This window comes from Poeciliopsis prolifica, unplaced genomic scaffold, assembly GCF_027474105.1.
Source record: "Poeciliopsis prolifica strain line A6 unplaced genomic scaffold, Auburn_PproV2 SCAFFOLD003, whole genome shotgun sequence".
Taxonomy (NCBI): Eukaryota; Metazoa; Chordata; class Actinopteri; order Cyprinodontiformes; family Poeciliidae; genus Poeciliopsis; species Poeciliopsis prolifica.
In genome coordinates, this window is record NW_026562378.1 from 6,899,985 (window position 1) to 6,925,515 (window position 25,531).

Below are 25,531 nucleotides of genomic sequence, written 5' to 3' on the forward strand. Positions count from 1 at the left end.
CTTCTGCAAAAATATTAATTTTGTTCTTTTTTTTTTTTTTTTTTTTTTTCCCTCTACTCTTTTTATTTAGCCTCGTATTGAACCTTTTCATAGCCGGGAAATGTATTTAGACCTTCTGGTTATTAACATTAGCAGGTGAGGTGAGACAGACTGTTTCCCACTGGAGCCCAGTGCAACAACAGCGCAAACCTTGAGCGGAACTAATGTGTCGGTCTTGATCTGCAGTCGGACGAATTTACCTGAAGCGCATCTGGCTCACTGGGGCTCTGAGTGGAAATATCTCTGAAAACAAAACAGTAAGGCGTCTACTTTATCATTCCTAGCAGTCTCTGTGGATGAAACTTTCCAAAACATAAGAGAAGATGGCTCTGCGGGCTTGTGGGTTTATAGTGTTCCGTCGCCTCGCCGGCCTCAACTCCCCTGCGGGGGACATCGAGTATCTCCTCTTGCAGACTTCCTACGGGGAGCACCACTGGACCCCACCCAAAGGTCACGTTGACCCGGGTGAGGATGACCTCACCACGGCTCTGCGGGAGACCCAGGAGGAAGCAGGGCTGGGGGCGGAGCATCTGAAGGTCATCGACGGCTTCGTGCAGGAGCTGCGCTACGAGGTCCGCGGCAGACCCAAGGAGGTGCTGTACTGGCTGGCCGAGCTGAGGAACCCGGAGGCGGCGGTGACGCTGTCCGACGAGCACCGGGACTACCGCTGGGCCCGGCTGGAGGAAGCCTGCGGGCTGGCGGGGTACAGAGACCTGCAGGAGACACTGAGGGCCGCTCAGAGACACTTGGAGGCTCAGCTGGACTGAAACTGAGCGAGGAGCGTTCAAATACATTTTTTTGTGGTTGTTTTTTTTTTTGGGGGGGGGGGGGGGTTAAGTTAAATATTCTTCTCCCTCTGCATCTATAGATTCTGCACTTCAATCTACCGAGAAGTGAAAACGAAAGGAATGAATATAAGACGCAGATGTCAAATGATTTCAAGCATCTTTGAACTAAACAAGCAGCTGAAATGAAACACTTCGGGTGACCGGCGATGAGTTTTAACGCCAACTTTTCTTTCTTTTCATAAGTTAAACTGTCTTAAAAAATAATTCGTATGTTTACTGTTAAAAATCATCTCTTAATCTGGAACAAAAGTTCCTTTGATCTGACCTATCCGGGTTGCCTTTGGAAACACGTTTATGCGTCTGTGATGATATACTTTATGGACAGGTACTCAATTGGCTTCAGTCACATGAAGATCCTTAAATAAAGACATTTTAATGAAAGAAGAAACTTTTTATGTTATGACATCGCCTCATGCTCACCCTTTGACCTTTGATGATTGTTGGAACAGCTCAGGCTCTTCATCCGACTGCATTGTCATTTGTAGACACTAGACTGTACCACCAGGGGGAGACAAACACAACGCCACGAAGCTTAAAGAATATTGTTGACGATTAAAAAAATTAATGCTGCACAGAAGATGAGCGTGCAGCTTCATTACTATGAACATGTAAGAAATGGTGGCCTCGTTGAAAGCACGCGTGTTTTTATTTCACACAGGGGTTTCATCTCATCAAAAACATTTTTTTTATATATTCAGGCTGGACGGCTCAGATAAAAACAACAGTTTTCTGTTGAATAGCTTTAAAACTATTCCTGAGTGTAGATTAGTAAAACTGGACCTGAAGGAGTAATGCTTCCTTCTGTTCTTCCCTGCAACTGAATGAGGTGAAAATAGATTTCTTCGTTGGCACTTTTTCTTCTTGAAATGCTCTTTAGCTGATGGACAGCATGAAACAAAAGCTGTAAAAATGATTGAGTGCTTTGGAGCCATACACCAACCACAAAAGCCAAAGTACAAACGTGGCGGAAAGAAGCGACAGTCACCGATCAAGGACCAACTTTTATTTATTTCTTAATGACTTTACAACTTGAACACAATTAATTTTACTCCTGCATACTTTTCAGCTTTAGCCTGAAGACCTGCTTTCTTCAAGGTTTCGTGTTTGATGATATTTAGGCTCGGCGAGGGATAGCCAGTCATTTTACAATCAAACCCAACACCGAAGGGGGGTTTGCAAAAACGGAAAAATCTGCACCCTTGCAACAGAAGAAAAAATAAATAAATCGAATGATACCAAACATGGATCAGCATCAACAGGATGGACATTGTGGATGCGTCTATCTTTCAGTAGTGACATTGTGGAGTTTTTGGAAGGGATTTGTTTACACAAGACACATTAAATTAACTAAAAGATTTCAGGTTTTTTTTGTGGGGCTATATGTAGGGATTTTGCAGTTGTTTTTTTTAATAATAGCTCTTGCCTTCCTCCGTTCTGCCTTATAAAAACCAAGGCCAACATTTGGTTTGTAACTGGGTGATGCTGTCGCTCCTACCGGGCCTGAACCTCAGATCTGAAGCTTTGCCAGGAACTGACACTGGGCTCTTGAGCAGATGTGGAAATTTATTTCACATCCTCGAGAAAACCGATACAGCTCTTTGGTATGTGTGGTAAATACACGAGCTACTTCACCAAGTTAGCTCGCTTAGTACAAGTGGAAATCAGGGGCACAATTAACCCATTTCAGTGTGAGGTCACGTCTGAGGTCACGTCTCCTGCTCAGAGTGTAGTCCAGCACAGAAACCGAGTCCAAGTAAAAGCACAAACTGTGTTTTTATTTCCCCAAAGGTGCTCATTAGTACCCCTTATTACTGCTGGACAGAGCCCCTGAGCCAGACTTGTTGTTTTTTTTCTCTAAATGCTAAATAAGCTAACCAGCTACAGCTAAATATACAGGATTTCCCCCAATTTCTTTGCTTTGGTTACTTGGATTTAGATTTTAAAGTTTGGACTCTTGGAAGTTCACTAGTGCGTTTTTCAGTCGCATGGGAGGATTTTCCAGGAAATGGTAACTCTGATCCTTCAGCTGTACCATACAGCAGCGAAGAAATGTCACTTTTTTCTAATGGGCACGTTTTTATGTTGCAAGGAGGCACAGGGAAGCTCTGTGGGTCTGTAAAGGTTGCGGATCATAATGCAGACAGTTGTTTTCCCTTTTTCAAAATCAATTCAAACTCAGCAGCAGAACCACAGAATCACTGATAAGCCAAAAACATTTCAACCCTTCATTCCACACTGAATGTTATAAAGACACACAGGTCTATGATGAATGAACAATAGTAATTATTCACTTTTTGTTGGATTCAAAACCACGACCTCCATCAATGACTGTGCAGCACGTTTTCCAGTTTTTTGTTGATTTTTTTTTTGGTAGGTGCATGTTAGTTTGAATTTTTCACTCAAATTTACATTTGAGTGGCTGTTATATCTGCAAGTTTAGAAAATGCATTAAGATTAAGAACATTTTCAGACCTCGGTCAAATTAACTGAGAGCGTGCATTGTTGTTTTTGAGTTTAATAATAATAAATAAACTAATTTATATGCTGTGATGCATAACTAGGGGGGAAAGTAGAATATCTTATTTTTTTATGTCGGACTCGAAACTACATCTGGCATAACACTTCCACAATTTTGTTTTTTTAATGTTAAAAGCTTGTTGGGGAAAAAAATAAAACAAAAAAAAACATGGAATCTGTCAAAATTTGAATTATCAGAGCGGTCCTTATAGAAATCCAGAAGTTGTTCATTCTTATTGTTCCATCTGCACTAATAATGCTTAGGAATAAAATGAAAATTGGGATTTGGCAAGTCTGAACGGGAAGAAAACTAGAAATTAGGTTTGGCCAGCGAAAACCTGATAGCCGCATCACTTTAGTGGAGATGCCATGACCCAGCAGTCCAATTAAACCCACTTAAAGTGACTCCTTAAATGTTAAAGAAATTAATTACTGCCTGAAAGGGGGTCAGAATGGCTAGGGTGATTTTCACTTCATGATATTATAGCTGATCTGTGCACATCACATCATGTTTAACAATTCATCTCGGAGATAGACAAGGTTGGTGCTTTCGAATCGTTAGCAGGGGTTTACGTTTGTGCATGATTGGGACTGAGTGGGTGTGGGGGGAGCAGAAGGAGGCAATATTTAGAGACAACCAGAGATCTGTGGGCATCTTTCCGAATTATGTTACAGGTCCACTTTCTTCCCCAAAGAACAGGCCCAGGAGAAACAGCTGAAAACTCCTTCAGCTTCACATTAAAATTCAATGGGTATCCTATAATGAGTGTGAAAAAAAAAACCCAAACAAAACATGTAAATCCTCAGCATGCTTTTCAGATGAGGCCTCGTGGGGTTGTTTGTGTCCGTGGCGTAAAGATCCATCCGTTTGAAGCGAGCGCTCAACGGGACGAGAGACTCTTAGAACGCAAAGTTTGTGTGAGATTCCTGTGTTTTGAGTCGGTCACGTTGTGCTGGTCAGCATGTTCATAAAGCTTAATACTAAGAAGGTCTGTTATTTTTCCTCAATCCCTCAAATCTCCAGCCAATCCAGGCCGGCGGACAAGCAGGAAATAAGAGACGAGTTCTCTCTCTCTCTCTCTCTCTTTCTCTTTCTCTCTCTCGGGGTGGAAGTTTCATTCATTGCTCAGGTGACGAGAGTCTGACTGTATTCCAATGAAGGGACGTTTGGGTGAAGATTAAAAACTTGACATCATAAAGAACAAAAAAAAAAATGCTAAAAGTAAATGCTCTCACACACACGCGCAGGTAACAGACAATCAGTGTCTTATTTAAACAATTTTTTTCTGTTGTTTAAAACAGAAATACATTTTCAATACTAATGAAGTAGCATTAAAGCACAAGTTTGAGTCACAGCAACATTTATTATTTTTTTTAACTTCTTCTCATCAACTGCATCTCAATGTCTGGCTTGTCTAAAGGAGAAGTCCCTATAGAGTAATTCTGATTCTCTTCACAAAGCGAGAAGAAAACCCAAGACAAAGCAGCCCGACCTGGACCGAATGCAACATTCGGAGGTGTGTGAACGCTCACATGTGGATCGGAAGCCAACAGAGCAACGTGGTCTGACAATGAGCAAGAAAAGAACGTAAAGAGGAGTCGTTTGGTTCCGAGGATCGTCACCGATCGTCTGTTCTCCAAAAAGGAAACAAGTTTGAATGGTTGAGATACGACAGAGAAATTGAGTTACAATACCTTGAAAAAAGTATTCAACGCCCCTTGAATCTTTTTTTTTTTTAAAAAAACAAAACAAAAAAACCCAACAAAATCACTTTGCATCCATAAAATACACGTGTTCGAATGACAGACAAAGTTCAGACATACGTTAAGATTCTTTGCAAGATGACGCTGGACTGTTTTGCTCCATCACATTAGATCCCAATACATTACTGGGGTTTATGGTTGCAGTGTGGTATCGGCGATGGGGCATCGGACATTTTTCCAAAACACTGGAAGACAATCAAGTGAAAGTCAAACGGAGAACTTTGAGAGTTGAGAGGACAAGCTGCCCAGCTCATTGATCGCCTAATGAGCCAAAGGGCCAAGGGTCCCACTCACCAGACCGCCTGAGACGCAGCAGGAAATATAAGAGACGAGTCAGAGAACACATAGTCTCAACTGGGTAAATGGGAAAACGGCTGCAAGAAAACGCACCATGAATCCAATCTCTCTCAACTCCAGGCAGAAAACGCAACTTATTGTCATCATTTATCAGCAACAGCAGCCTGTCAAACTCAAACGACAGCGCTTCGTTTCATTTTTTTAATGAGCACATTTTCACTAACGAAGTACTCATGTACTAAAATAAACCTATTCATTAGTTTTTCAACAATAGTGGCATTGTCAAGACAAAGATTGCACAAAGTTTCTTCTGTCATTTCAAACCTGGGCCAGTCAGACTCCAGATGGCGTCCAGGAAGCACGCTGACACAAAGCCAAGCGACACAGCAAGGATGAAGAGTAATCAAAGTTTCGTGAGTGTAATAAAAATATGACAGGGACTGGTATAACATAGAAATTAAACTGGATTGGTGATGTAAATATTCAAGAGGACGGTCGTCCAGTTTGACGTTCGCATGCTGAAAAATGACTGAATGCTTGATAAATCTAAAATATGGGTTTTAGTAATATTTTTAAGAATCTCCTACACCGGGCTGGAATAATTTGTTTACTAAACATTAGACAGAGTGCAAGGTGTTGTTAAGGCAAACGGTGAGAACACCAAACTCTGACTTTAAGTGGAAAGAGTTCCAACAACCATCTGTTGCAAAGTTGTTGTTTCTTTTTTTTCTTTTTTTTTTGACAGCATGTGAAAACATTGACTCAATCAAACTTGTATCAGTTTAACAAATCATTAAACGTTTTGGCAGTAGACTTTTGACCCCACTGTTTGTGCAAACACATGCACACGCGCACACACACACACACACACACATCCACATACTCTGAAAAATGAAAGACGACTGCAGGACTAAATTGGCAGGGAGGATTTATCTTCCAGATCATCATGAGTCTTCGTTGCCAGAGTCGTCCTGGTTGTCATAGTGCCTGGTGGATGTCCCACCGTCCTCCAGGCAGCTGATGGCCCCGGCCTCGCCCACGGACTCCATCTCGCTCTCGTCTTCGTCCTCGTCCTCCTCCTCCATGTCGTCGTCGTAGAGGTCGTCGTAGAGCAGGTCGGAGCTGCTGTCCTGAGAGGGGACCCGGGTCTGAACGCAGTACTCGGCCAGCGTGGTCGGCACCTTCACACCGTCCCGCTCAGCCTCCGCCGCCGTTGACAACACCTGCTTCCTGCAGCCAAGATGGCGGGGGGGAGGGGAGAAAAAAAGACCAAAAAAAAATAAACAACTAAGAATTTGAAAAAATGTGGAGCTTAGTGTTAGGCTTAAAAAACCGCTTCTCTTAAAACTGTTAGGTTTAAACTGCATCTCACTGAAACAGGACATCACTAAATATGGCAGACTTCAAAAATGTTTCCTTCTGGAGAAACGTGACAAAAAGGTGAAACTTTGGAGATGCAGATATAATGTTTCATCCAGTCGCTGTTCAAGAATGATGTAAATCTGGTCGGTCCAGCACAGGCGACTGATGTGAATGGAGACTATTTCTTTATCAGGATAAAACTACCAACATCATTTTCTTACAATGAAAACTGTTAAGTACAACACAAAGTATTTGACTTTTCACAACCAAGCTCATTTAATATGACTTGGTGTGTCTAAATCAGCTTTTATTTGATTTATTAAACCTGGCTAAACATACCACGCATTTGAAGGAAAGTGACCAAGTCCTGGTCTTAGAACAGAACAAATTTCTAAATTAGAATTAGTAAACTCCACGTCTTTCCTTTAACACAGCCTTGAAACTCCAAAACAATTATGTAAAATCCTCTTTACGTTTTGGATCTACAATGAAAAATAACCTTTTCCTACAAAAAAAGAAATCAAATTACTTTATTTACTTGACTTTTTATTTTGGCCCAGGTGGCGAAAAGCTTGGACACTACTGGCTTTTCATTTATTGGCCTGATGCAACATTTGCATTTTCCGGAGGGTAAAGCTTGTTTTTTTTCTAAATAAACAGGGAAAAAAGCCCACCTTAAATAGATCATTCTGTGTGTAATGAATCTAAATAACACCTGAGGTCAATGTTTCGAAATGAATCACTAAAGTAAATTAACTGCATGCAGCAGAGGCGCCCGTTCACAGCCACTGCGCTGCGTTACCTTATAATCTCTGCATACTCTTTATCTTTGCCTTTGCTGTCCCTCCACTTGCGAAACATGACCGAGGCGTCTACATTGGCCGGAGAGAAGGTGTTGGGCTCGTTGAGCAGAGAGATCACACTGAGCAGGATCGTCCTGACGGCGGAGAGAGCACAGCAACATGTACACACAGTCAGATATTGGATCGCATCGGCGCGGTCAGAAACATTATGCTCAGCCCGCGTCCCCCAGGTGGCTCAATTACACGCTACCTCCACTCTGCTCAAGTTCCCAAACACGGACTCAGCAGTTTCCCTCAGTGATGTGAATCCTGCTGACGGGCTAAATTTAGCAGTTATTCAACAAAGCTGCGCTCTCAGTGTGTTCCCCCTCCACCCCACCTCCTTTTTTTATTTAGAACAAAACCTTATGTTTTCTAAATTAGCATCAAACTGTAACAAAATCCATGAGAGATTGAAGAGACAAGTGGGGCCTCTGTTTCATTTTTGCTCTTTATAAGATGTACAAAATAAACAGGTATTTCTTTAGGGATTACGCTGCTTTCAAGTTGTGATCCAAGGCAACAAAAAAAAAAAAAAAAAACACCAGTCGTCCAGTGTTGCAGAACGAGGCGTGTTGCAGAGGGAGTACCTGACGTTCTGGGTGGGGTTCCACCTCTCAGACGGAAGCTCCCCGCTCTGGGGGTCGTCGACCGGGGGTGCAAAATGGAGATGCACACATCTCCGTTCTGGAGAAGCAACAAACGGCACACACACACGAGAAATGCTTAAAAAAATAAAATCAGTAAGAGATTTTACTGACATGTCATCAAAATAGGACAGATATTGCTTCATTGTTCTTGCCTTCCTCTTAATCCCTCTTGGGCTCACGGCGGTGTTAATGATTGGCGCAAAAATGGCACCAAAGTCACATTTGTGTGCTTATTTCGACTTTTTAAAGGCAGACGTCTTTAGGTTTTGATTCAGTGAGCAGGCTGTTTGAGTTCAAATACAAGTCTTAATCTTTTACCTTCTTTTTTTTTTTTTGTCTTTCTCTCTTGCTCCTGCTTCTTTGTTTTGCATTTTGAAGCTCAACGTACAACCTGTTTCTGTTACGTGATTATTGGATTTTCATTGCAGCACAGTTTACTTTTCCTAAGTCCTTAGTAAATTCGAGTGAGGCTGCGGGATTATCCTCATGGTGTTTCCCGACAAGATGAATGAGGTGTGCTTAGGAAAAAAGAAAGAAGGTTTTATTTTACTCTCTTTTTACGATAAAAAATTCAATCTGCGCTCTGAGGGCCGATGACAACAACCATTTTACTGAAGCACAGGTGTGAGTTAGTGTTTCAGCCTGGCTGTGTGATGGTCTTCTGTGGGACACAGTTTTTTCACCCAATATACTTCTCAGAAAGGAATATAAACTTGCATTGAACGTAATGCAACGGACTGGAACAAAACCAAAGTAGCAAAATTTGAACAACAAAATCTCTTTCTATCCTAGGTCGTTGCAAAGTTTGCATGCACCTTTTGTGGAGCAAGAAAACAAAATCTCATCAATTTGAGTCCTTAAGCACTTAGCATGAACCTTGTTTTTGCCGCAAATGACGAGTGTAAGCTGGAATAAGTCTTCATTTTTGACGGCTTGAGTCACATATTTGGAGCCCAAAACGTGAATCAGACATAAATGCAACCCTCTTATTTATCCCATCTGAAATCTGTTTGAGGAGAAACAGTAAGACAAAAAAAAATCAGATATTTATTGAAACAAATGTTATGAACCAAAACACTCTCGTTGCCTAACGCGTGTACAGGCTGTCACTGAAACGCTACTCATGAAGTAAACAACAAGTTCAGTGCAATAGAAACTTTAAAAGCCATATGAGCATCAAAAGTGAGCATTACATCCAGATCAGCTGAAAGCTCTCACCTCGTAAATATTTGGGTGCCACATTTTGGTGAGGAAGCGAAACGTGGGAGGGGAGTATGGGTAGTCAACTGGGAACTTGATGTGAGCCTGGAAGAATAAACAGAGAGAGTTCATGTAGAATATGTACTTTTGAGCCTTTGCTGGGACCTCAGCTGTACAGAGTCAAATGACAGGCGACTTTATCCTTAAACTAAATGTAGTCCAGCGGAGTAAAAAATAAAATCACTTCTATTGGTAAAGTAACTACTTTATTCTACAGTATAAAAAATGTAGAATAAAGGAAGACTTTAATACAACTGAATTGTGACAATTCAGCAAACTGTTCACGTTGCAAGTTGAACTAAAATGCTTCTTTACAAGACGGTAATTTTTGAGTAAAATCTTATACTTCAAATGTTGACTTGGAGTAAACTTCACAAAATAGATCCCTTTCTGTCCCGTTTTCATCAATTCTGTCCCTACCGAAGAAAAACATCCCCGCAGCACAGCGCTGCCACTACCGTGCCTAACTTTGAGGATGATGTGCAGTGTTTGGCTTGCTCTTCAATAATGACTTTCTTTAGTGCTGCAATAAATGTGCTGTTTACTAAATAAGTCATCTTCAAGTCAATTTGTTTTTTATTTATGTAAGGGTATCACAGTAAAGTGCTTTTCAGGATTTGTAAAAAATTATTTAAAAAAAAAGCTCATATTGCTTTTCTTCCTCTGAACGGTGATGCACTTCCTGGTCCTAGTTTACCACAAAAAATACCAATAACATACATAGGAGTGTCGGCAAAACGTAGAAAAGTTCAAGGGTTACAAATAGTTTTGCTATTCACTGTAATTCTAGTTCAGTTTTTTTCCCCCTCAGTTTATCACTGTCAAGTTATTAAGTATTATGCAGGGGAGCCTGGGTGTGCACCCAGCAGCCTCAAATTAGCTGCATGCCAGTCAGATAAGACTATCGTCAATCCACAGCCAATCACTGAATGGCCATGTTTTAGCATGAATATAAATATTGCCCGAGATTAGTATGAGTTTTACAGCTAGAGTTGGGTTATTTTATTTGCTTGAAAACTGAAGACGAGCACAAAGCATTAAAATAAAAACCACGTTTTTATCTTATTTTAAAACGACGATCTGTATGTCCTTTTTACAACCCCATGTATTTGCATTTAGTACATATTTGACAAAAAAAAAAAAAAAACTTGATTAAACTTCTAATTGTTCAGGAACCGCCGAAATTATTTGCAATGAAGGACATTCATGAGGGGGGGAAAAATGTTTTTATTTGTGTTAGTTAAATAAATATGTCAATGAAAATAAAATAAATATGCAGGTAGGATAAGTGTTTCCTAACCTTGATCTTGGGAGTACATTGCCCTGCATGTTTTAGATGTGTCCCTGTTCCAGCACATTACCTCAACAGCCTGCCATCACATTCTGCAGAGACACGTTAGTCATGATTCAATTTAAAAGATCAGGAAAATATCAAGTCAGGTATATCAGGACCTAAGAATACCTCAAACAGTAACAGAATTACACCTTTGTCGACATGTGAGTGGCTTGCCACTTCTTTTTCTGAGGTTCCACATGTTTTTATGTGTGAAGGGGTCATCCAACCACAAAAGATGTAAGCAAACACGAGCAAGCGGCCTGCATCAGCAGACATCAAGGTTTAGGGTCATAAAGCCCCTAAGATTTTCCATCACACCCCTCCCACACTTTAAAATCCAGAAACGAGATGCCAGACAAAGAGCTTGAGTGCCCCGAGTTCAAGCATTAAATTAAATCAAGCAACACATTTTCATATCAAAAATACCTTACTGAACCCAAAGGAAGATTAATTTCAATTTGTTTAAACAAAGACGAATCTTTACTGGAATATGTCCGAATTGTATTTTGACTTGAGGTTATTGATATTTGTTATTATAGAACAATAATTCTACTGCATAGCGAGAGCTCTAAATAGCAAGTAAATATATTTGCTAGCCTTCTACTTACTGAAATATTTACTTTCGACCACAGTATCCATATTTAGCTTCTATAAATCTGGACCCTGAGCCTTTTTCTAACACTTCTCTTATTTTTGTCTGCATGTGAGCTATATATGAGGATGAGGAAGTATTGTACGAAGTTTAAAAAAAAGGCAGAGCAAAAAAAAACCCAACTAATTATTTGACCTATTTTGTACACCCGTCGTAAACTCCAGCTACACCTGCAAGAACACAACCTCACACAAACCCGTGTCTGACCTGCATCTTCTGTCTTTCATCTGTCTTTTTTTTTTTTTTTTGGAGAAAGACAGATGAGGAGTCTAATCTTGCCCTCGCCTCCCGCTCGCTCTCTGTGCTGAAGTGCCATTTATAGCGGTCACCAAGCCAAAAATAGCTTTCTGAATTACAACCACCGTACAGTGATGAGGAGCGGAGACTGAGAATGGAGTCAGAATTAATGAGTGAAAAAAACAAAACAAAAACGACTCGCAGAAGAGGTCGGAAGCAGCATGAAGACGTAAATACTTTTTAGATCTGTAGGATGGTGGGACTCTCTGGGTTTGAGCAAATAAATTCAAATGGTCAACGCGATATTAACTTGGATGAATATATTTTAAGAGCCTTGCATTCCTGCTCTGCATGCAAATGTGTTCTATTGCCATCAAGATGCTGAGCTCAAGTTTTAAGGACATCGAGATGATGGAAGAGAAAAAGGAAAGCAAAGAAATTGAGGTCTAACGCAACCAATATCGTTACCGCAAAACTGAGCAATGAGTTCAAATTTTATTGTTTTCCTAATGTCACAGAGACATTTTCGGGACACCTTTATTTAATGTAAACGTTAATTTGGGGGATCATACAAAACTTTGGCGTTTCTGAATACATCCTTTGGACAATTCTTGCAGTTGCGCTTTTGTTCAACACTCGAAAGGCAATATTGCTTGCGATAAACCAAACTTCTCCTCTTTTCACTCGTTATCATCAAGATGTTTCCACCGCTTCTGTACCCTACAGCATAATAAGTTAACACTGAATGCATCCAAGCAGTTCTTAGCAACCATGAGTGCAATGTGACCATTTGTGCAGATTTCTCCCACCTTGAAATAGCCTCCTTCATACAGCGTATTGGGCGGTCCGAAGATGGCCACTTCCCAGTTGTAGAGGTCAGACTCTTCTACCAGGGTGATGCGGAAGCCCTCCACTGGCTGCTCCTGCAGGGACTTCAGCTCCATCATCAGGGCCTTCTGAGAACTAGGGGTTGCCTGGTGGGCCATGTTCATTCCACTTGTGACACCCAGGGGCCACAGATCAGCAAACCTGGAGACAAGACAAGAGAGATCATGAGACGGACGGATCCATTTGAAGGCACCAAACCGAGTCAACAGCTTGGAGACATCTCAGTCTCTCTTAACTTGGTGTAAACAGACAGAGAAACCAAAGTGCTACATCAAGATTTAAAATACAAACATGCTATGTGGCCTGTCAAGCTAGGCTTCCTCTGAGGCCCTTAAAGGTAGAACTGCAAAGTTTCTTTAAAAAAAAAAAAAAGTGTTTACCTCTGCCTCCTTGAACTAAACGTTTGTGTTTGCTCGCAGCAGAAACCTGAAAGGTGAACTCATTGGCCGGCCATGCTAACGTCGCCGTGCGAGCACAACAGTAAGCGGAGCGGTGGATTTCCTCCTGAAGCCCGTGGCTGCTCCTCGTGTTTTTCCAAATTCTTTTGTGTTGCCAGTGTTGACAGTTGACATGAAGACGCGAGTCTCGGTTGGAAGTCACCGTCTCCTGCGGATCATTCCCGGGCTCAGAACCGGGGTTTGGCCGTCCCTGCCATCTCCCCGAGCTACTGGTTCGGTTCGAACAGGCTCTCAACTGACCCCCGCTTGTTTATGTTTGTTTATCCGCGCTCCAGCAGTCTCAACTTCTCCACACGTCAGCTATAAACCCCCACCGAGCAACTTCGTACAAACCGAGCGGGTTTTCCGCCGTACTGTCGTCCCCTCCGGCGCCGCGGCGAGATAAAAACACGCAGGAACTCGAGCCCGTGGTCAGAGAGAGGACAGCAAGTAGGAGTTTTTTTTTTTTTTTTTTTTTTTTTTTCTAACACTCGCGAATTACACTGGCTTTTATCGATTTTTTATTTTCCTCCCATCGATGCTTCCGGCTATCATTGCGCGTGTCTGCAGTACGTAACGCGCGTACACGGTGACGTGCGCGCACCCAAGGTAATGTATCAAAAAAACAATGACAGCTTGTTCTAAATTTCATGAAGTTTCAGAAAGCGCTAATTATTATTTTTTATATATAATAATAATAATAATAAATATCGTAATAAAACTGAAAACATGAGCTCTTAGGAACAAGAGCTTGTTCACGTGGCCGTTTTTAAATCATAAAGCAGTTTTTTTATCTTTAAACGAGGTTGTATTTATTTTTGAAAAACATGTTTTTCAGCATCTTATAGCTAGGAAATGTGTATTGGTCTTAAATAATTAATGCACACTATCTACAAGCTTAAGAAAGTGAATAGAATATCCAGGTGATGTTAAATAAAGTATTTTACATTTCATCTACCATGAGCTTTACGATTAATTTCAAGCCCTTAGATTAAAAAACTTGCTGTAATTTTTTTTTTTTTTTTTTTTTTTTTTGCACCTTCTATATGTCACCCTGGAAAAAAGTTTTAGAATAATCTTTAAAAATCTGTTTTTAGTTACATCCCAAAAACTTCAGTACACTTCAGGGATCAGAACCAAAAAATGTTTTTTGTCTGAATGATCAAATATGATTCAAATGAGTATAGTGAATAATTGCATTGCTCCAGGTTATTGGTTTTTAATTGAGTTTGTGATAGAACTGTAAAAAACTATTCTTGAAATATGTCCAATATGTGTAATGAATTCACGTCTTATGAGTTTCACTTGAATTCAACTAGATCGAATAAATGAAACAAATCAATTTCCCGATCATAATGTTAGTCACTCAGATGCACTTCTGGACTGTCCTTGTTCAGCTGGTCATCTGGGTCTGACGTCGTGGAGCCGAGTGACGTCATACAGGAACCAGCAGAGGGAGCTTGACAAACCAAGATGGCGACCTACGGCGAAGCAGGAAAGAGGTTCGACTTGAAGTAAAACTGATTTTTCAAAGCAGTTTTTAACGGAGTGCCAACGTGATTGGGCGTCGTTTGGATTTCGTAAGGAAGAGACGGAGTCAATACCGGTGAGAAAGCGCTGATTTTAAATTTGCGGGGCAGTTGTTGAGCTGTGTGAGGGGCGGTGGCAGCACGTAACGTTTACAAGTCAGGCCACAGCCGAAGCTAAGCGTATTAGCATGAACTGTGGCGTACGCCGAGGACCATGACGCTCGCTCTGGCTGTGTTTGGCAGTGTGCACTCTCAGTTTGCCTCTTCTTTTTCCAAATGGCGACTAAAGTAAGCTACGTCGAGCTTTGAAACTTAAGCATTTTGACAGCGGCCATCGCGTTATCCTAGAAGTACGTGTTATTCCAGCTGTGGCTAAAAGACTCCAAATGTACTCAAATGTGTACAACTTAACGGTCTGACAGCTTACTATGAGCTGCATTTGACTCTTGACGGCTTACAATGGCCCAGTTTTAGTCACGTTAGCATTAGGATGTAGGGAATTTCACTCACTCGACTCCTGTCGTGTAAGTTAGCTAAAATATCCTTGCAGTTATCACTTATCTCTGAACTGTCTCAACGCACCCTGTTTCCGTGACATGCTAAGCTGTTGAACAGCAAAGCGGAACAGCAACTTTTGAAGGCATTGTATTATATAACTTTATCCCCGAGTACTATTAAGCGACTCACTGTGGGATGACTGCTCTGTTGAGGACTTCATGCTTGAAGTTAATACATGGGAAATCCGACATGGACACGCAGCGCTGCCTTGATCACCAGATCCAGCGGGTCATGAGTGGACCATGGCGGATTGACATCTATGCACACCAAAGGAACATTAGGGTTTCATTTAAAGTCGCAGTTTTTGCTGGCAAATACGTACTTTATGTCTGTGATTAGTACTTGATTAACTGCGTCAATAATTTGGTGATTACTTTGTCTCATCGGTTCAAAGTTCTGTGCGGTGACGGATTTGCTCCAGAGGTTCTTGTTTTCGTTACAACCAGGCTCTGTTGCTATGTGACAAAAAAAAAAAATGGAATTAATCTCAGATTCAAACTAGTTTTTATGCGTCTGTTTTGGAGAAGTAGGGGAGTTCTGATCAATGAAATCCTGTCAATCTTTGAGGCAGGATGGGGCCAGGGAGGCTTTCTAAACTAAGGATTAATCCCATTTTTAAACCAGAAAAGGATTCATCAGAGCTCTTTGAAGCTGCCTTTGGACTTCGATAAAAATCAAACCTCAAAGAAAAACAAACATCTGCATTAACCAGGAAAGGCCTTTTTTTGGTGGCTGTGTGCAGTATAGTCTCTGAAACGTTTCTATTTCACTTTGTATTTAGTTTATGCGCAATAATAATGTGGAGTGTATGGTTTGTGGCTTTACACACCTGTGGTCTAATTTAAGTAGTTTTTGAACCTAATGCCACAGTCATTTATACATTTAAACCCAATAAATAAATTAAAGTATTATCTTAGTATCTTATTCTAGTAATTAAGTTTGCGTCATTCTGTGTGTGTTTGCAAGGATTAATGACTTGCCAGTTTTCCTGCTTTATTTTAAACTACAATCTCACTAAAAACATTGAACTCGTGCACTGTTTTTTCTTTCTTTTTTCAGGGACTAAATGGCTGCGAGGAAGTCTGGATCAGACGTGTATAACAATGGTAAGACCTTATTTTGCTCAGAGGGTTAAAGAATGTGTAGCACAGATGCTTAATGTTCATCAGTTTTTGTAAACCTTTCACTTAAATAGCTTCTTTACAAAGTTAGTTGAATCTATTTATTTCTTTTAATTAGAGTATGCTATTTTAACTGTACAGTATTTTTCACATACTATAAATTTGCTCTTACTGTACGGCCTCAACTCTGTATGTTTTGTTCCTATACTTTTAAGCAATCAGTACAGCTTTAAGGGCCAAGATTGTGTTCACAAGCAAGGGTCTTGACTTCGGTTTATTCGCGCTCACACATAATATTTAGTGTAAATAGATAAACATTAACAGGATTTGAATAATGATTAAGGTATGATATGTACATGTATTTGCAGTCCTTTTTTTCACCTCTGTAAATCTGTGTGCTTCCATTTGCCTGTATCTTCACTGCTGTTACCCCGACCTGAGTCGCTGCGTTGAGGAAGAATAAAGGATATTCAATTCTGTTTTCTATTCTCTCATTTCAGTTGCAACTTCCTCACCAGAGAGTTTGTGTGGTGACTTGTTTGCATAGTTATAATGTGATCACCAATCAGAAAAAAGTTAGAATTTCTGACGGGCCAATTTTTTGATTCATTTCTACTTTAAGGTCGTATTTTTCTATCCCCCAGCGAAATGTTCGCTGGGAGATGGAACTTGCTGACGCCAGAGCAGCAGCAGCAGCAGCCAAGCAGGAGACATAGACACATAGACATATGGTGTCTATGTCTGTGCTTTAAGTATTTAGGGCTGCACTATATAAAATCTTGCAATGAAGATAACATTTATATATATATATATATCGCAATAACAATATCACATGCAATTTATGCCTTTTATCTTCTGTCCCCGCTTTCTCATCTGTGCTTCCATCACTCTTATCATTTTGTTGTAATGTCATTTTGGCCTCTGTTCAACTGGCTAAGTATTACATTAGCATAAAAAATGCAAGTTCACAACACTATTGCATACAGATATAGTGATGATGATATATTTGAAATATTTTGTGCAACCTTGACTGTATCCTTTCTTTCCTCTGCACAGGACCCATCAGCTACCTTGATGATGTTCCCTTCAAGATCAACGACAAATTCCGGCGTCCAGCTAAAGTGGGGTTACCTGTTGGTTTCCTTTTGCCAGATTATGGAGCTGTACTTGCAGACACAAAGGTACAGAGGGCATAGAGATATATTTTTTTCTATTTTTCAGTTACAAGTTGTGTAAAATGATAATTGAGAAAGAGGATTTCAATACATTCAGATCTACGTAAGTAAATATTTAAGGTGTAGCCAAGCAAAAGATATTTCCGTAACTGGAATTTTAACACCACCTGGCTATTGTGACTGATGTAATTACTTTTCCATCTTCCTTCTCCTTCCTTTTCTCTTCTGAACAGTATGATTTTACATTGGAGAGGCGAAGTGTTCGCTGGGGGATAGAACTTGCTGACGCCAGAGCAGCAGCAGCCAGAGCGGAGGAGGCAGCAGCCAAGCAGGAGGCTGAGAGCATAGAGTCTCTGTCTCGGGATGCTGATGGAGCAGCGGACGACCAGGACCTTCTACCACCAGCCATGAACCCGGTCCTTGCTGGACTCAGTCACAACGCCATCCTCACTCCACTGCCGGCCCCCAGACTCGGCCCCAGAAAATCCCAGGACAGCACTCCACAGCCGCAAAACCTCAACCTAGCCGACTTCGAGCGGGAGGAAGACCCGTTTGACAAGCTGGAACTGAAAACCCTGGATGATAAGGAAGAGCTGAGGAACATTCTGCAGAGCCAACCTCAGCCTCCGCCCTCTGTGTCTCCACCTCAGCAAGGTTCAGTATCTCGTGGAGATAGCCCTTCTCCACCCAGCACCAACACCAGCATCTCCTCTAAGCCAGGCTTTGCCCACAAGCCAAACGGCTTGGTTGCTTTGCTGGACATGGACAAAGTGGGGCATCCCGGCAGAGCGGGCTTTGACACGGACGATCGGCCTTGTAACATCCGCTCTCTGACGTTCCCCAAGCTCTCCGATTCTGGTGAACCGGAGTCGATAAAGTACAGTGCTGCACCCGTTCCCGTTCCTTCTCCCAGACGGACCCTAACCAACGGAAGCCCGCCAGCATTACCAAAAACACAAGTCATTGTTGCCCCCGAGTCACCCAACCACAAGAGTGGAACACCAAAGCCGGTGAGTGTTAAAGAGCACTCTGCACGTCTGCTTGAGGTTCAGGCAACTCTTTGATATTCACTCTGTTTTTGTCCTTTAACTAGGCCAACCCTGGAACAGGACCTACTGGTTTACCGTGCGGTGGCGCTCTCCTCAGCATGACGCCCAGTGAACGTCAGTGTGTGGAGACGCTTGTGGGAATGGGTTACTCTTATGAGGAAGTTTTACGGGCCATGCAGAGACAGGGCCAGAATGTGGAGCAGGTTGGTTACCCAAACATTGAATGCATATCTACATGCAGCCAATTAAATAACTTACTTTGAATTGCTGAGCATTAATACAAAACGGAGGCTCCTAACACGCAAGTGACTAAAAATATGACAGTTAAGTGAGCTTGCTGTGCAGAAAGGGTACACTGCTAAAGAATCTCCACTCTTGTCACATTTCTACTTATTGTAAACATTTTAATTGTTGCTTTGTCTTGTATAAGGATATGTTTTAGGCAAGCAGCTCTTTCCATTTAGCCTGCAACACACTTTTAACACTATGCAAGCTAGATATTATCAATTCTTGGTTGTAGCTCCTGTTACATTGTGCTGTGGAAGAACCAGAATTTGCTGGTGCTGGCAAATTCTCTTTATTGGTCCAATAATAAATGCAAGTTACAGGAGGAGAATGGGGTGCTCAAGGGTAAAATGAACAACAGGCAGTCGCTTACTAGAAAGAAAGAGAGAATAAATGCTTATCTGTTTTGAGAGAAATTCCATTGCACAATTATTCCAGAACATTTCTGTCGCTGCTTGATGTTTGTGGTTGGTTGTCTTTGGTGTTGGCCACAGAGCAATAATTCAAGTTGGGAGATAGAGATTTTCTTCCAATTCTTCCAACCAGAACATCTTGTCCAAGACCTCCAGTAATTGGAACAGCATGAACCCAGCTATACTGGAGATACATGTTCTCCTCTCTTTCCCAACTTTAAGAGCATTGCTCATATGTATCATGTCATTGAGAGTCTAGAAAAGCAGGAAACTATGGATAAATGATCTAAAGTTCTCAGAGACTGTGATCAACTTTAAAAAATAAGAATGAACTATCAATTTAGAAATGCCACCATGCTTTGGTATGAACCTCAAACTTTTTTGCACTAATAGAGTTTTTAAGACCTTCTAATATGACGTTTTACTTCATTGCTCCCATTTAGACTTTAAAAGAAGTGTATGTCAAAGAGGAAGCAAGTTTTTGTTGATTCTACAAAAGGGAAGTTAGTAGAAACAATGGTTGACCTTCATCTATCTTCTGTCCAAGGTATTGGACTATCTGTTTCTTCATGGTCGTCTGTGCGAGAGAGGCTTTGATGCCAGCGCTGTGGAAGAGTGCTTAGAAATGTACCAGTGCTCAGAAGAAAAGGTTTGTACTTTCCTCTTGCTCTTAATAGAAAGGAAAACACTCTATTGGCCTCTTTAATAAAGATTTCATTGCAGATTACACTGACTGAGCATTTTCTTTTCACCGTTTGTTTCCAGGCCTTGCAGTATCTTGAACTCATGTCCAGATTTGGTGAAATGGGGTTCGAGAGAGACGCGATCAAAGAGGTCCTGCTAGTCCACAACAACGATCAGGACAAGGCTCTGGAGGATCTGATGGCGCGCGCCGCTGCGAGCTGAGCCAAGCCGGCGGGGAAGCCAAAGCTCTACTCCAGGCATCTGTCTCCACTCCCAACCTGAAGCCCCTTTCCCTCTGCCTACCTTATCTCACTACGCCCTGCCCTTTTTGCCTTGGCTGTGGAAAGGACACCCCGGAGGCGATTTCTGTCTGTGCTAAAACATACCATGCCTCAGCACTTCTGAAAGTTTGTGTGCCTAGATTGGATTGAGTTAACATGTACCTATACTAAATGCTCATTTCAGGTACTGCTGTGTTATTGGAGTAAATGACTTGATGCTGGGAAACGTGGGCTGTGGCATCTCGATGCCACTCTAATTTGCTTCCTCTTGGAAGTCTTTCGATGAATGCAGGAGAAACTGCGCAATTAAACGGGGGGAGGAGGAGCTAGCGGTGTGCACCTCATGGGAAGACTTGTGGGAACTTAAACTCTTTGATAAGACAGCTGCCATGTTCTCCTGCTTGCTGCAGACTTTTTAAAAAGGTGATGGGAGTGGAGAGGTCGAGAGACGGCCCTCTTTTCTAATTGAACCAGCTTACAGTGAAAGGCACAATCACAGAACAGAGCTGACTCTCAAGAAGTGCCCTCTGAGCTGTCGTGCCCAGGACCTATTTCTGTTCTTCTTTATGCTTTTCTTACATTCATGTCTTTTTTTTTTTTGTTTGTTTGTTTTTCTGTTCATTTTGGACATCATTTTTGTCTGTTTAAAGGTTGCATTTATTTGCTTTCTGTTTTAGGAATTGCATTATAGATCATTAGTCATGAAAACTCTGAAAATGAAAGAGTGCCCTGTTGCACTCTTCCACCTGCACTGGAAAGAAACCTGCTTCAGTGGGAAACTTTTTTTCTCCCTAAAAGAAACATAATATGTCTCTTGCCCCAATTGTCACTGATCATACAACGCACAGGCGCACACACGTTTCATTTATTCAGATGTTATTTAAAAGAGTACACTGACACTTTGATTTAAGATTTATTTGGAGCTCGGTGGGATTATGTAAGATATGTTAACGTACAAATGCAACTCTATAGAACTGTCCTGAGCGTTTGTTTGCAGACTGAAGCAGTGAGAGGCAACAACAACAAAAAAATAATAATATAAGTGAGGGTTGTTTGTTTTTCTGCAGCCAAATTACAGTGCAATAGACACATTTCATGTTGTATGGCTGTTGACTTGCACTTTGAGCCTCCATAAATGTTAAAAGGAATGGTCTTTAAAGCCTTACTGGAAATGTGGATGAAAGTTTCTGTTTTATTGAGTTCTGTCATTTGTTTTCTGTCACTGAATTTAATATGACAAAATTTAATCAAGGCTGAGGTTGGACTCTTGTTTTCCTCCCCTGATCCCTATGTACTTTTTTTTTTTTTCTCCATACCTCAGGCAGGTTGAGTATTTTCATGTATTATTCAAAGGCAAGCCCTGACAAGGCATGGGCCGGTATGAGATTGTGATAATCTTCAAAAAAAAAAAAAGATACTACCATTTTTCCCTGCCAAGAAATGTAGCAGATGTGTATAACAATCTAATTGCTTTTATTAAAAACAAAAGATGAGCAATAGTTATTCATGTTACTAGACTAAAACATTTTATATTGACCCACTCTGAAAAGTAACAAAATATTTTTGCCAAAATTATAAGGTGATTTAGAAAATGCAGTTCTCATGAGATACAAACCAACCTGCCCCGACTGTTAAATAATAAATTGGCCATTGTTAACTTTTTCTTTTGGGTTCTAGTTTCATCAGCCACAACAAGGTCCAACTCCTGCCAGACTTGTAGACTCATTGGATTACTTAAATAGAACCCGTCATTCAACATGAAGTAGGCTAAAACAGCACATCATGCTCTAATCTGAAGAAATCTTAGAGGAAATGAGAGTTCGACATTGGGAAGGGTTAAAAAAGCCCTTGCTCAGGGTTTTGGACCATCACTGAGAACCACTATTAAAACACGGAACAGTGGTGAACCTTCCCATAAAACACATGCCAACAAAAATAATTCAAATAGCAAAGTGATGAGTCATCCAGGAAGTTGCGAAAAAAAAACAAACATCTAATGCACTACGGGCCCCATTTCCCTCAGTTAAAGTCAGTGTTCTTGATTTAAGCAGTAGGAAAGACCTGAGTGAAATTGGCTCCCTAACAAATCATTATCTAACAAAATTGGTTAGTGCAGCAAAAATTGTGCCACTATCATCTTAAAGATATCAATAAATGTTTCCACAGAGCCTGAAATGTCATCCAGACCTCCCACCTTCTTCAAATCAGACAAAAATGGGATTAATCAACTCGACTACGTTTGTGCCGGTTTGTACTGCAAAGATTTTCATTTGTGTAACGTTTCGCACCAGTTTTGTTAGATTTGAAGAGGTTGGGGTGAAAAACAATGAAGACGTCCACAGTGATCAATGGGAAGGGGTCAGTGTCTGAGCCACTGCTGACCAAAAAGACCCTGAAGGTTGTCTTTCATTTTCCACTATAAATACTGATGAGTTCCAAGAGCTGTTGGGAAATGTTCTGTAAACTTATAAGTGCGTCAAGCTAATAGCATCCAGAGAAAGAAAATTATACCCACAGTCAAACATAATGGGGTAGTGTGCGGTGGTCTAAGTAACTGGACACGTTGTGCTTGATGAAACCATTCATTTCGCCCTCTATCTGGAAATCTTGCAAGAGAACGTTCAACCATTAACTTGTGACCTTGGGCCCAAGCACACTTGGACTCAAACCGCAGCAATAACTCTAAAAAAAAAAAGATTTTGGACTGAAGTTTGGATGGATTTAAATCGATGGTGTGGCGTCAAACGTTTACCAGCGAGGTTGCATAAAAATGGTTCTGCAAAGGAGATTGAGCTAAAATTCCTCCATTTCAGTCGAAGACTCACTTCAAGTTACTGCAAAAACGTAACATTTGCAGTAAGCGACGATACAACGGTGATACAACAAACTATAAAGGGGGCTATTCATTTTTCACCACAGGGTTAGGTTATTTTGATAACTTGTAATTCACTTAATAAATGAAAAGAGAAATATTTTGTATTTACGAAGGTTATGTTTGTCCTGTGTTGCAATTTGATGATCTGGAACGTTAAAATGTAAAAACAAGAAAACCCTAGAATAAACTGTAAGGGCTAATAATTTTTCTCAGCACTGTAAACTTGGAGAAATAAAGAATAAACACCGGTGCTTATTTGCAGCACTGTTACTTCACCAATACAACCGGCGACCCTCACTCTGGCCTCTCATTAAAAGGACGAATGAAAAGTGTTGCGGTTTTTTGAGACCGTAACTCTAAACACTTGAGTGTTTCTTGAGACGCGTGACTGGCCCATGCCTTATCCAGACACTAAAACCAGTGAAATTATGCTTGCAATCACACTTTTGGGATATGACAACATATTTGTCGAGTCTAAAATACCTTCCAGACGACAAGACTTGAGACTTTTTACAACACATGGATCGCTCCCTGACTCGTAATTCCTTGCAGAGTTGGAATTTCCATGTCGTAATAATTCATTCGAGTTCCTATAGGAAGCACTTTAAGTTAAATAGGTTTGACATGACTGACAGCTGCTTCTTCCTTTTTTTAATTTTTTTTTATTATTTAAGTTTCTATGATTTAAAAAAGAACAGAAAACACATAAGTGGTATTATTGTCTTCACACTTGACTTGTTAAATTTTTGTTATCCACACAGATATTAATTAAAGCTGTGCATCTTTGGCTGTTCCTGTTCAGATATTTTTGTTTGTTTGTTTTATTTGGATTATAGGTTTTGGGTAAAAACATATTTGTGTAAAAAAAATAAATAAATAAAATGTCAGTTTCCGCATTACCACAAAGCAAATCTAATCAGTTCTGATTAGATTTAACGTTAACGGTAAGGTTGGTGAGCTCAGTGTCGTTTTACAGATTCATTGATGCGTTTCGACAAAATGTTTAATTTTCTGTGAGATTATTTAGAAAATCCAACTAATTAAACATGCTCATCTTTTCGGCATTGCATTTCTCTGTTTGTTTTTTAATCCTAGAGCTTCATGTTTCAGCCCAGGTTTTTAAATGTGAGATATTGACCTTTCAAAGAACAACACATCCTTTTCCTGGTTTTGTGCCTCTCTTTTTAAATGTCCGGCTGAAAAGACAAGTTATTGTGTACAATAACTGGAAAAATCCAACTGTGACCTGTTGGTCAGCAGAAAAAATATAAAGAAGAGCAGCATGCAGTAGTTCAGGGGCCCATGCAACTTGCCTGCAACTAAAAATCAGAGAAAGCAATAGTTGTTTCAGTCCAACTGACCTGCTGTTATAAGAAATGATTTTCAAGACGTGTGATTTTCTTGTTTTAAGATTATACACATTTGGTCCTCATAAAGCACAATCTTAATGCAATCCTGAACAGCCGTCTGGAGTCATCTTGATTTTTTCATATTTACCTTTCAACAAAGGAGAGGTGACTTTCACCTTTAGATGTAAAAAGTTATTCTATGGATGCTGGTCGCATTTTCAGAGGTTGGATGTTTTGAGACATGGAAACAAAACGTTTGTTGAGTCACACTGACTTGTGCGACCATTCAGGAATAAAGGAGACAACCAGAAAATGCAAATACGGCTTTGCAAAAACCTACGTTCAGTAGGATCTTTCAACACTGCCAGTTCTCAAATGCAAAAATAAAAATTCTGATTTCTCGTGCTAAATTCAGAAAAAATATCGTGGGAACAAAGCACCGTTTTGCTTCACTGAGAGATTTTCCTGCCCCGTGGCACACGACAGACAATTGTGCTACTCCTAAAAAGTGATAAATCTTAATAACTAGTAGATTTGGAAAAGAAACAATTTTGTTTCTGAAATAAGATATTAGATATTACAACAAAAAAACAATGTACAAGAAAAATCATTGTGTAAAGAAAAAAAAGAAAGGTTTTATTTTCATCACAACAGTCAACCAAATTGTTTCAAGTCAAAAAAAAAATTATATTTATGAAATCAAAAGCCTGTTGCAAACATGTTCAAATCATGAACATGTTTACATCTCACTGTCAAGGAACCACATTTAAGGCTGGGAGTTCAACACAATTGCTTCCAGAATAATGGCCAAAATAGTTATGAATTCAAACTTGATATGTTTTGAATTAAAGTATTTAATGACATCAGAAGATTGGTCTGACGTCAGACCAATCTTTCACGCAGAAAAGCTTGGGCGGATTTTTGCAAAGCTTCTAAATCCTTGTAATCATCTGTCTGCTTATTAAATTAATTTGAATTCAAAAATACTTGACTAACTGACATGTGTGAGTGTGTCTATGTCTTTCTAGCGGATAAACAGACAAAAAAAAGCGTCTCCTGGACGCCAGTGACGTCAGTGAGTAC

At 40.5% G+C, this 25,531-nt stretch overlaps 3 protein-coding genes across 5 annotated transcripts; 2 read left to right on the forward strand and 1 right to left on the reverse strand.

Annotated features, from left to right (window-relative positions):
* The first annotated feature begins 225 nt into the window (after positions 1-225).
* nudt2 (nudix (nucleoside diphosphate linked moiety X)-type motif 2) lies at positions 226-2,244 on the forward strand. Its single transcript, XM_055027602.1, has one exon. The coding sequence runs from the start codon at positions 363-365 to the stop codon at positions 804-806; it is 444 nt and encodes a 147-aa protein (XP_054883577.1). The 5' UTR covers positions 226-362; the 3' UTR covers positions 807-2,244.
* On the reverse strand, positions 1,876-15,491 carry ube2r2 (ubiquitin-conjugating enzyme E2R 2). The gene is given in 7 exon segments (XM_055027600.1): positions 1,876-6,695; positions 7,630-7,764; positions 8,260-8,326; positions 8,329-8,356; positions 9,538-9,624; positions 12,614-12,833; positions 15,346-15,491. Coding segments are annotated over 7 exon segments (885 nt in total). The 5' UTR covers positions 15,408-15,491; the 3' UTR covers positions 1,876-6,409.
* On the forward strand, positions 13,650-24,168 carry ubap1 (ubiquitin associated protein 1). 3 transcript variants are annotated; one of them, XM_055027599.1, is made up of 8 exons: positions 13,650-13,738; positions 14,527-14,631; positions 16,276-16,322; positions 17,394-17,518; positions 17,746-18,522; positions 18,606-18,764; positions 19,807-19,908; positions 20,025-24,168. In XM_055027599.1, the coding sequence occupies exons 3-8, from the start codon at positions 16,283-16,285 to the stop codon at positions 20,163-20,165; spliced, it is 1,344 nt and encodes a 447-aa protein (XP_054883574.1). In that variant the 5' UTR covers positions 13,650-13,738; positions 14,527-14,631; positions 16,276-16,282; the 3' UTR covers positions 20,166-24,168. The 3 variants fall into 3 exon arrangements, with proteins under 3 accessions (XP_054883574.1, XP_054883572.1, XP_054883573.1); XM_055027597.1 differs by having other exon boundaries at positions 13,651-13,738; positions 14,527-14,735; XM_055027598.1 differs by lacking the exons at positions 13,650-13,738; positions 14,527-14,631 and adding an exon at positions 15,591-15,925 and having other exon boundaries at positions 16,273-16,322.
* The last annotated feature ends 1,363 nt before the right edge of the window (positions 24,169-25,531 follow it).